The sequence below is a fragment of the Macrotis lagotis genome, chromosome 2 (assembly GCF_037893015.1).
Source record: "Macrotis lagotis isolate mMagLag1 chromosome 2, bilby.v1.9.chrom.fasta, whole genome shotgun sequence".
Taxonomy (NCBI): Eukaryota; Metazoa; Chordata; class Mammalia; order Peramelemorphia; family Peramelidae; genus Macrotis; species Macrotis lagotis.
In genome coordinates this window covers 59722700-59735365 of record NC_133659.1, presented here as the reverse complement: position 1 = coordinate 59735365, position 12666 = coordinate 59722700, and the positions used below count along the sequence as shown (strand labels likewise).

General features: G+C 39.6%; 1 protein-coding gene across 3 annotated transcripts in view; it reads right to left on the bottom strand.

The window, feature by feature from the left end:
• Positions 1-12461, bottom strand: part of POU2F1 (POU class 2 homeobox 1) — a 225151-nt gene extending 212690 nt beyond the window's left edge. For all 3 annotated transcript variants that reach the window (XM_074221904.1, XM_074221906.1, XM_074221908.1), the window contains exon 1: positions 12358-12461. In XM_074221904.1, coding sequence (XP_074078005.1) covers positions 12358-12418 — 61 coding nt within the window. In that variant the 5' untranslated portion in view covers positions 12419-12461. The remainder of the gene's footprint in view (positions 1-12357) is intronic.
• Between the last annotated feature and the right edge of the window lie 205 nt (positions 12462-12666).

Sequence of the window (12666 nt, the reverse complement as noted above, 5' to 3'; positions counted from 1 at the left end):
GCTACCAAACATTACAAAAAAGTAAGGAATTCAAACTTACTGATTAATGCAGATTTTGCAATGTTCCTAAATGTTATGAAAAACGTGGCATCTAACAAACCTCTAAAATGACAAAATCAGGTAGCTAGAGTTTTATTACAAAATCTAACCACCCTTTGTAAACTTGAACAGATAACAAATCATAGTACTAAAATTACAAACCTCAAAGTATCCTTGAGAAAACAGGAAATGGTGGGACCAAAGTATCCTTACAAGCATAACTTGTCCAAAACTGGGTGGTCATACCACTGAACCATAAAAATTTTAAAACATTTAAAACCTATCATATTAAAGTCCCAACTTCATACATGTTTTATTCCTTCTTAAAGCTTATTTAGGTTTAAAAAAGTACCACTCTGGGGCGGCTAGGTGGCGCAGTGGATAGAGCACTGGCCTTGGAGTCAGGAGTACCTGGGTTCAAATCCGGTCTCAGACACTTAATAATTACCTAGCCCTGTGGCCTTGGGCAAGCCACTTAACCCCCTTGCCCTGCAAAAACTAAAAAAAAAAAAAAAAGTACCACTTTACTCAAAATCAAATGTTTGAAGATCTATTATCTTTACCAAAGGGTCAGTCTATAGTTATCTATGCTGATATAATTCTCAAATCTATCTTTCCTGCCTCAATTTCTCTGCCAGCTTCCAATTTCGCATCTCCCACTGCCTTTCAGATATCTCAAACTGGATGTCTAATAGACATCTTAATTAACTCCTGTGACCAAATGGAACTCATCTTTGCCAGTAAATCCTCCCCTCCCCTCCTTCCCTATTATAAGTTTAGTAATATTTTGGCCTTCATTTCTGAAGAAGACCACGACCATCAGGAAGGTGATGATGACAATGGCAAGTACATGAATTTGATTTCAGTAAGTGAGAGCCTTTGCTAAGCCACCAGTCTCAGTTTCTCCTCCAAGAGTCATCTGGGCCCAAGGCCTGATATTAATCAGGACAACTTGAGATGGCCCTGGATGCAGGGCAATCAGGATTAAGTTAACTTGCCCAAGGTCACACAGCTAGACTCCCTTCCTCCTAATTCCATAGTCAGTTCTCTATCCACTAAATCATCTAGTTGCCCCTCCTATTACTTTCACGGATGACACCTTCCTCCCATCCCTCAGGCTCAAAACTAGGAGCTGTTCTAGATTACTCTTCATTACCCTTCCGGTTGCTCCCCATCCAAGCTGTTGCCAAGGCATGTGATTTTACCTCTGCAAACATCTTTTGTCTATCAACCCTTCTCTCTTAATGTTGCCACCATTCTAGTGCAGGCCTCCATACCCTTACTATTATCACTTTACTAGGACTATTGTAGAAGCCCTCTGGTAGGTCTGCCTGCCTCAAGTCTTCTCCACTCCACTATATCCTCCATTCAGCTACTAAATTGACTTTCCTAAAGTGCAGGTCTGATCATGTCATTTATCCTTCTCAATTCACTCTAGTGGCTTCCTTTCATCTCCAGGATTAAATATAAAAAGCTGGACAGTCAAAGTCTTTTATCAAGAGTCCCCTACATTTCTAGTCTTCTCACACCTTACTCCCCTCCATGTACTTCTGATCCAGTTATGTTAGTTTTCTGGGATGGGAAAGGAGGTAGTACCTGAGCAATTCCAGGAAGAAACAATTTAAAGAAGCAGAATTGAGAAAAAAATACACTCAACTTTTACGGGGTATGGAGGTTCCATGCATAAAGACAGGAAACGAAATGTACTGTTGAATTCAGAGAACAGTTAAGTAGTCAAATTTGGCTAATCAATCAATCAATGAACATTTTAAAATTGCCAACTCAGTGCTAAGTACTGAAATATGTTGTTTGTCCTTCTGTTCACAAAATGCCAAGTCACCAGACTCACTTTCTCCTCTAAAAGTCATCTGGATCAGTGACCAGATATGGATCAAAACTGGAAATGGAAACAGTGGGTGAGCTAGGCCTTTTTTTTTTCCAATTTACTTTTTATTTTTTCCAATTACATGCAAAAATAGTTTTCACCATTCATCCTTTAGCAAGCTTTTGAGATCCACATTTTTCTAACACCTTCCCTTCCCTCCCCCCTCCCCATGGCAGCAAACAATCTGATATAGGTCATATGTGTACAATCCTGTTTAACATTATTTCCATATTAGTCATGTTGTGAAAGAATTAGAACTAAGAAGGGAAAAACAAAAAAAAAAATAAAGAGATTTTAGAAAGTATACACAGTAGGTTTTGCTCTGCATTCAGAAACCATAGTTTTCTCTCTGGATGTGGATGACATTTACCATAATAGATAAGTTAATATCTTTAGCAGGTCTCAGTTTGAGTGAAGTCATGTTTATTCAAAGATTAGGGGTAGGTAAGAAATATATGAAGCAACAAATGCCTTTACCTAGTCAAAAAAAAAAACTATTTCACACAGCAGAAATACAAATATGAGGTCAGTCCAGTCCCTTCCCTCAAGGAACTTATAATCTAATGAGAGAAGACAACAGTTAAAAGAAAGCAGAAAATGACACAAGGAGAAGGTGGCTTGGAAGCATAGTAGAGAAGCCAAAGAAGCTCAAAATGAGTGCAGCCAACTGAGAAATGAGATGTTGGAGGACAGCAGTCTTCTTCCTCTCCTTAAATAGAAGAGTTTATAGCTCTATTCTATAAATGGGGGCGGGGGAGAAGAGAATACTAAAAAGGTGTACTAATAAGCTGTCTAGATTTTGCAAAATGATAAGATTCCTAATGATGAGATTGCTGGGAGCCTGGTAGAGAAGATTAAGGAAAAAAAATACAAAGTGAGAGAAGCCCAATTGAAAGGAGATGCCTAACTAGCAAGAATGTGAAACAAGGTCAAAAAGATGAATGAGAGATGGATTGTAGAAGACCTTAAATGTTAGGCTGGAATGTTTATTTTCTCCTGGAAGCCAAAGGTTTTTGTGCAGGATAATGACTCAGAACTTTTCCTTAACTAAGATTATTTCTGTAGCTTTATGGAAGACTAACTGCAATGAGGACTAGTCCATGTGAAAAGTAACAAGGCAATGAAAGTAGAGTATAGATGCTGAAGATTTGAATTAGATTAAGAGAAGCAAAGAAAACATTCAAAATGGAAGGGGAAAATTAATAGTAATCGGGGTAGTTAGGTGGCACAAGGGATGAGTTCCATGCCTGGGGTCAGGTAAACTCATCTTCCTGACTCAAATCCAGCCAGAAACACTCATTAGCTTTGTGACTCTGGGTCTTAACCCTGTTTGCCTCAGTTTCCTCATCTGTAAAATGAGCTAGAAGAAGAAAATGGCAAACCATTCCAGTATCTTTGACAAGAAAACCCCCAAAGCAGTCAAGAAGAGTTGGTCTCCACCTGAGAAGTAACTAAACAACAATCGAGGGCAGCATGGAAACCAGTCCATTGGAATAGGGGATTATATCTTAGGAGGTGAAAAAAATAGAATTACCAAATTATACAGGTCCATTTAAGTCAAGATTTTAGAAAATTTGATAAGGTACAGAACTGAAAGTTATTCAGAATTTTTCTTTGTTTCAAGTGATAGAACAAGTAAAACACAAGGAAATAGTGGAGCAGTACATACATGGTGGATGTGAGCAGGCGGAATATACATAAACAACTCTGAAGAACAGAAATAAAAGATGCAATCAAAAGTGAAGGATTGGGAGCAGCTGGGCCTGCAGTCAGGAGGACCTCAATTCAAATCCAACCTCGGACACTTAATTACCTAGTTGTGTGACCTTGGGCAAGTCACATAACCCCATTGCCCTGCAAAAAGAAAAACAAAACAAGAGTGAAGGGTGACAGAGCCAGAAGCTTGGTACCTCTCTTATGTCAGGAGAAAGTGGAAAAAGGTCTCCACCACTTTGATCAGACTCCCTGGGGACATAGAAGTATATTTGAACAAATGGCTTTGGAAATATAAAAGTTAACACAAATTTGGGGAACTTATTAACTGTTGCACCTTCACATATGCACATTTATAATAGCCCTTTAACGAAGTTTAAAAAAAAACATAGTTCCATCATGACACCAAGCCAACCTTCAACTAAAGCAATACATGTAATAAAATGGTTTATTTCACTTTACTTTTGAATTTACCTGCTATAAATTATTACTACAAAGATTTCTTTTAACCATAATTTACTCTTCCACATAGCAACTTCTTTTTTGTTTGTTTTTTGTAAGGCAAACAGGGTTAAGTGGCTTGCCCAAGGCCACACAGCTAGGTAATTATTAAGTGTCTGAGACCAGATTTGAACCCAGGTACTCCTGACTCCAGTGCTTATCCACTGCTCAACCTAGCAACCTAGCTGACCCCCCCTTCATCATTTCTTACAGCCCAGTAGTATTCCCTTGCATTCATATGCTATAACTTTTTCATCCATTCCTCAATTGACAGACACCTAGCCACCCCAACATAGCAACTTCTTAATGTTAATATTATCATCATTTTATCACCAATTCAACTGCCACAGAAGCCACAAAGCAAGTTTTGAAGATTGAAGTCAATACAAGATACGGAGAATTTTTTATTCTCAGGATTCCAAGGACAGTCAGTCACAACAGGGCCATTCAGTCTCAGTACTGGATCTACTATTTCTATCATTAAATTGTAAGCTTCTTGAGGGCAGTGAGCATTTTCTTCCTCTTTTTGTATCTTCCATACTTAGCACAGTGCCCTGACCCATGGGTAGGCGCTTAATATCTATTAACTGATTAATAATTTAAAATACTGAAACCTTTCAAAAAACCTAGAAACATTTCAGATCCAAGCAGTTCCCACTCAGTCAAGTAAAATTCAACAAGACCAAAATTCTGCTCAGCATTTAAGAAATTCCAGCTCAAACCAGAGTTATCTGTAGCTTTCATTCCCTATGTCTCATCAATCAATAAGTCAAGAAAATTGTACCATTTTAGAGGTCCTATTTTTTCCTGAAGAAATTGAGGAAAATGTTAAATTAAATGCCTGGGGTCATACCTTTAACCATATTTAAAATCCAATTCTTACAGTCTAGTCTCACACAAATATAAACCTCACCTTTAGTCTACTTTCAAAAATGTCTCTCCCTGATATTCATCCTATCATTCTCACCATCATTCTAATTTAGTCAGCAAATATTTACTGAGTACCTACCATGAGCAGTTCAGATCTTCCTTACTGAAGAAATCTGAATTATAGTAGTAGCCTTATAGTAGTAGCCTCTTCTCTGGTCCCAAAGGCAGTCCTTTCTAGCTGCAATACAATGCTCCATACCAGAGTAATCTTCCTTAATACCACCATCATCACCCTCACTCCTCTATTAAAAAGCCTCCAGTAGGCTTCCCCAGAGCCAAGAAGATAAAAACTCAGCTGCAAGCAATTGACCCCCCACCACCACACACACACACACACACACACACACACACACACACACACACGCGCGCGCGCACACAATCTGGGTCTTTATCACTCAGTTTCCCATTACTTGCCAACCCAAACCAGTGAAAGGAGTTTGATTATTTTCCCCAATACATGCTATACTGAATTCCTAAATCAAACACTTTCCTCATGTCTTTTTTCCATGCTGTCCTTGAAATGCCCATCTCTGACCTCAGAGGTTTGGTTTATGTTAAGTCAATCCTCCATAAAGCAGCAGTCGGTGAAAAAAAAGCACCAGCTGGGGAAGTCAGGAGGTTGTTTTCCAATACCTATATAATCCTTGGCATGTTGCTTAATCCTTCAGGGCCTCAGGTTACCCCTTTATAAAGGCTGTATCAGTGGTTTACCAAGCATATCTCTATGCACCCTGAATTTCTCCAGGTCTGTTCAGAAGTTTTGCCAACCTACATGTTCACTGTGCCAGGATTACCCACACCAAAGAATAATGCTGTGTTATGAGCAAAAAAAAAGATCTGAAACCACTGGACTATATCATCTGTAAGATTCCTTCAAAACAGTTCTCCAATATTCTAAGCTATTCCAAGCCCATCGTAGTCAAATCTAATGAAATGAGGATCATATTTTGCTATCTTATTCATGCTATCTTACTACATTCTCTAAATATCACAGGTGTGTGAACCTTGACTTGTCAATGAGTAAATCTCCAAGAAAGGAAGCATGTGGTTCTCAAACATCACAAAAGAGACAGATAACAAGCCATAGTAGTTACTCTACATACTCAAAAAACATACTCAAAATTTAAAAACTGAAAAGCAAAGGAAAGTTAATAAACAAAAATTTTTAATTTAAATATAACCTCTACAAGATGTAGAGAAAAAAGAAAAAGTATTTTTCATTGAGAATTGTAGTGTTAACTGATAACTAAAAAATAAAGTAATAAGAACAAAAATCTAATCCTTTCATGGAATATGGTACAACTGAATACAAATGAAGTCAAATTTTTCATAATTAAAAATAAACTCATAATGCTTACTTTCTGGTCATATGATGTTTGCTTTCTTCTAAAAGTTCACAACCTAAAAGAAACAATTCTGATACTGTATTTTAAAAAACAAATTTACTTATGTAACTTTGCACACAACGGTTCAAATTCCAACCTAAGTCTCAAGGACCCCTTTAGAGAAAATAAAAACAGGTAAACTTTATTATAAAGGTTTTAAGGGTTTTTAGGTTTGGTTTTTTTGGTCTTCAAATTTCAAGATTGCCATCCAAATAACAATCTTCATATATCTGAGTGGGATAAACAGAGAAATGGGTGGTTATATCCACAAATTGTAAGAAAATATCTTCAACTCTCAAAAAATAAAAAACTTTAGAAATGCCTTTTAAATTATCTTCTTTTCCTGTCTGAATTTCTAGGTTTTCTTTAAAATATAATCCTGATAAAACCGAAAATTTGCTGAATCTGTTCATTATTTTTATGGTTGGCAAAATTTAGGACGCACTGAAAGCTTTATAATTTTCTTGCAGAGAATAAAAGGATGCAGCAGTTGCTGACCATACCAGGAAGAGCTCTTGCTTCCAAAGCTCAATAAACTACTCAGCTAACAAATGAAAGTATAAAGAATTTCAGGAGCCACAAACATTTTTAGTAGAGAATTTTGATAGTATCTGTGAGACTCAATCTGTGAAATATAACTAAATTCTAAACATAAATTAAAAAGAATTATTAAAGTAAGCAATGGCTCTACTCGACCCATATCATTCATTGTTTTTCTGAGAATTTTTGATGAAAAATGTGCAAGTTTGGAACATCATCAGAAATTTTTTGATTCAGAACAAAACCACTGTGCAAACTTATAAAATTAAAGATTTATACAACTGTGTAATGATCTGTGGGGAGGGGAGACAATAATGTCCATAATTAGCAAAAAATCTGGACTAATGTAAAAAGAGACTATTTTTGGAGTGGCTAAATGGTACAATGGATAAAGCACTGGCCTTGGACTCAGGAGTACCTGGGTTCAAATCCAGCCTCAGTCACTTAATAATTACTTAGCTGTGTGGCCTTAGGCAAGCCACTTAACCCCATTTGCCTTGCTAAAAAAAACCTAAAAAAAAAAAGAGAGAGAAAGAGAGACTATTTTCTATTGATCATAACCATTTACAAGGTATTTGAGAAATTAATTCATCAGATACATTCTACAAGTGAGAAATAAAGTTAGGGCTAAATGAGATTATGCAAACAATACACAGAAAGCTAAGGGAAAAGAATAATATGTCCCTAAGAGATTTTGGTACTATCAAAGCACCAAGATAAAGTAGGTATCAGATGTGCCATGTCAAAAATATCACTAAAGAGAAGTGCCTAAGTATGCATCTTAAATTCTAAGTGCCTGGAAAAAATGATTTGCCGCATATGCTATGACAAGCTTTAAAAAAAAAGCATTTCATATATTTTCACTATATTAAATAAAGCTGGATCCAATGCTTTGTACAGTTTTTTAAATCTCACAGATGACCAAAAGGGGGCATGTTTTCTCTCTTTTGCTAAAAGAACCCACCTTTGGATCAATACTCCTTTCAGTTTTTCAAAATTCAAAATTCAATCTTTAATTCTACTACAAAGAAACCCATTCCAAAATAATAAAGGGCTCCATAGTGAGCAGATTCATTATTTTTATCCTCATACAAATTCTTCAAGTGAAATAAAGTTGTGGTTCTATGTATGCAAATTAATGAATCATACATTATTTTTTAAATAAAATTATTTTAATACATCCTAGAGAAAGATCAAGATGTAAAGTTGATATCAATATACTTTTAATTTCTTTTAAAAAGCCAGTAAAAAAAGATTTTGCATCTAATAAGTAATCACTTTTTGCTGCATTCAAAGCACAAGGGAATTAAGAACAAACTCATGAAAACATGACCAACATCAAAAGAGAGAAATGTTACTTACAAAAATGGCTGCTTCTCACTGGTAACCTGGTTTTAAAATCAGAGGTCATATTCTAGCAGGAAACAATTTCAGTAAATGAACAAGAAAGTTGATTATCTAAACTTGTTTACAGACTAAAGTAAAGGTTCTAAAATCAGAGATGGATATATTCACATTTTCACAAAGGCAATGGGAGGCAGTGTACTGAGCGGGACTCAGAGGATGGTATGGAATCTCAACCAGTCACTGACCTGGCTACATGACTGTAAGCAATTCCCCTGTACTCAGACCCTAAGTTTCCTTATCTGTCAGAGACGGTATCTCCATAAAGGTTTAGAATTCTAGATTCTAGCCCAATGCTATTGATGCTAGGGGAAAAAAATTCCAAGTCTCTTTCTTAAAAAGAGCATCTCTCCAAGATTTGAAAAAAAATCTAATTAAGCACTCAAATTTCCAGTTTCAGAGTGTTTTTTGAACTTTTTGATGCCATTATAAATATACTTAAGCTATCTGAGTAAAACTGCTATTTAAATGAATCTAATCTGCTTAATAACCAAAGTCTACAAATCATCTAGATCTGGTCTCACCTTTATATCATACTTATCAATTACAAGTCAGTAAATTCAGGATATGTAATGATATATTTCAGCACAAAAAGGAAAATCTTTATTCTTTTTTTTTTTTAGGTTTTTGCAAGGCAAATGGGGTCAAGTGGCTTGCCCAAGGCCACACAGCTAGCTTACATTAAGTGTCTGAGACCGGATTTGAACCCAGGAACTCCTGACTCCAGGGCCGGTGCTATTATTCTTTTTCTTAAATATACTAAACTGAAAGTGACAATTTTAAAGTAGATTCAAGACAGCAGTTTCCAGATTATTTCAACAATATGAAGGGAGACAAAAATTCACTTTGGTTTCAGACCCTTTAAAAGTCAAATATCCACCATGTTGCTATGTGGTATATTTAAGATCCAAATTTATAAATATGACTAGAATGAGATATCACAGGTGGGAAGCATGGCATTGAGTTTTCTAGAATGCTATAAGAAGAAGGTATATGAGCTCAATTTCTGCCTCTCAGTGTTCCACTCCCATCCTATCTCTTTACAAAATATTGACTGGGAATTAGCAAATAGAGAAACTGTTAAACATCTCCTGTACATCCCAGTGATTACTTTAATTACTGAAGAAAGACTACAAGTTACCAATATTTCAGACAATCAGACGGGGTAATACTAATATAACAACTGAAATTTTGTAAACTTCCAATCAAAACTGGGGGGGGGGCATTGGATCCTCATTCATGATAAAAATAACCTATTATGAATAATTTTCAATTTAATAACAAAATGAAACATCCACTCAGCATCACTTTGTTCCTGCAAACAGAGCTCTTAAAAGCAAACCAGTATACTTGATTAGCTTAGGATCATAATGACCTGTTTAAACTGTCCTTCAAAAAGGGTGGAAGAATTAAAGACTTCTATGTTTATACAATTCTTCTTTTTTGATAATTTGGTGAAATCTGTTTCTACAATAGCATGGAAAGTCAAGCTTCATAAATCTAGCTATACCATAAACCAACAGAAGACCAAAAGTCAACAATTTCTCCTGTCCTTTATTATAAACATTGTCTGAGGAGTAAAATTTTGTTTCTCAGCTGTGATATACATTTTCATCATCTTGGATAAAATATCTACAGTCTCAGTAGTGGTTAAATTGCAGCTATAAAGGAAATTGTCCTGAGATAAATGGTTTCCCTATGAGAAGGTTTCACTGCTATACTTCACCTCAGGCCAATAAATCAAATTAACTGCACCTTGTCCTCTGTCCAATGACATCATCAGCTTGACCACATCTTGGGAATTGGGTAAAAACATATACTATTTAAGGAATTAAATAATATGATTCCTTTTTGTCCACCCAATCACATTTTGACAGTGTCTGAAGCAGTCATTCACCTGAACATTCTCATCAAAAACTACAGATTCCTTTTTATGTAGCACTGAGGATTTTGTCTTTGAGAAGAAAAAAAAGAAAAAAAGTGTGAACAGGTTATTAGAAAATTAAATTGCTTTAAGTCAATCAAGTTAGGAATTTTGTTACAAATTAAGGAGATTGATGCTTCCTGCCTGGAGCTGGATGTAAAAATCTCTTGCCATGTTTCCCTGTAGTGGTGACACATCGAGAAATAAAACAAAACAAACCCGCTGCAACCCAAGTCTTCAATGACCTACTACCTTCCTCCACTAGTAAATGGATGGTCACTGATGAGGCCTACCACTTTAGGATATCACTAAAGCCGCAAAACAAAATGAAAACCAAAATTTGTCCAGGAAGAAATCTAAGTCAAAGTGATTTTTTTACTTCCAAAGAATATAATTTAATCTTTTTTTAATCATTGTCTTAAATTTTGACGAAATCAATTTTGATCACTTCAAGAAGAGTCCTAGGAGACAAGAAGCAAAATGTGTCCCCCCCCCCCATTTTTTCACCCAGTTGGTGTAGCATAAACAGCAAAGAAAAACACTTTTTCTGTTGGCAAATATTTTTCTGATCCAAATATCTGGTATTGAGTCGATGTTATGGATAATATAAACTTTCAGACGCTCAAAATTACTTTGCTTCTAGAAAAAGTAGAAAGCATCGTGCCAAATATTACAACCACGAAATGTCTAAAAAAAAAACCTTAGAATTTCTCCTAGAAAACTTAGGTTGATTTTTACAAGTGCAAGAAAGCTTTTGCTGGGAGTTAAAAGTGTTCAAGAGAAATAAATGACCCCTAAAACAAACCCTCTTGAAGGATAAAAGCGTTTGACACGTAACAACTTTCCCTAAAAATGAAGTCATTTTCCTAAAATTGTAATAAAGTGTGAGAAAACCCCCTTCTTCAAAAGAAAAGAAAACACTCCAGCGCCCCGGCCGAGCCGGTGCGTGAGGCCAGGGGTGGGAGGCCGGCGGAGCCCCCGGGGGATTTTGCTGTGGCCGCAGGGGGTGGGGGTGCAAGTGTTGCATGGACGCGTGTGGACGCGTGTGTGTGTGTGATTGTGTGTATGTGTGTGTGTGTGTGTGTGCGCGCGCGTGTGTGCGAGTGGGAGCCGCTGGAAGCGGGTGGGGGGAGGCATTTGGGTTATTAGTAAATAAATCAGGCGGCGGAGAAGCCGAGGCCTAGGCATCTGCCGGAGGAGCCCAGGCCCCGCGCTCCCCCTCTTCCCGGCACAGCCTGGGTTTGATCTCGGAGCCCTGCGGATTGCCAAGGAGGAAAAAAAAAAAGAATCATATCGAACCACAAAAGCACATGGGGCGAATGTAAAATATAAACACGGCGTTGGGCTGTGAGTGGCTGTTATTAAAGGTCTGAATTACTAAACATGAGAGGCGGGGAAAGCCGGGCGGCCATTTCAATAATATAAACCTCCCCGAATTAGACATTATTCAAATGAGAGCGGCGGGACCGGGAGAGCGCGGCGGCCGGGGCCCCGGAGCCCGGGAGGGCAGCCCCGCGGCCGGACCCCCCGCGCCGGAAGAGGGGGCTCCCGAGCGGCCCCCGGAGCCCAGCCCCGGCCGCGGCGGGGAGGGGGCTCCGGGCCGGGACCCACGTGCGGCTCCCCGGGGCCCCGGCCCGCCGCGCGGGGCCGACACACCCCCCGGGCCGGGCCGGGCCGGGCCGGGCCTCCCGCGCCCGCCGGCCCATGAATATGTAAAACGCCTTTATTGTCCGCGGCCCCCGCGCCGCCGCCGCCGCCGGGCCGGCCTCCGGGGCCCCGAGCGCCGGGGCGGGGGGCCGCGGCCGCCCGGCGGCCCGCCCGCCCCGGGGCCCCTCGCCTCCCGCTCCGGCCGGACGCGCGGAGCCGCTTCCCCCGTCGCTGGGCGCCCGGCGGGGGCTGCGGGCTCCCCGGGCCCCCGTCTCCCCGCCGTTAATTATAATAATCCTGAGTACTAATAAATTATGCTAAGTCGCGGGGGGGGCGGCGGAGCCGGGGCTGAGTATGAATATGAATATGTAAAATGCCGTAATGATTACCTGCTGCTGCTGCCGCCGCGGCCGAACTCTCATCTTGACTCGCTGCTCCTCCGTCCGCCATTTTGAATATTTTAACCAAAATCGGCCGGTCGATAAGCCCTCCCTCGCTCGCGGCTCCCCTCCCCCCGCCCGCCCTCCATGCCTCCTCCCTCCACTTTCTCCTCCTCCTCCTCCTCCCCCTCCCGGCCCAGCTCGCTCGCTCTCTCGCTCTCTCTCTCTCTCTCTCTCCCTCCCTCCCCCCCCCACACCAAGCGCGCGCGAGGGGGCGCGCGAGGCCGATGCTCCGGCCGCCCCCGCCCCGCCCTCGCG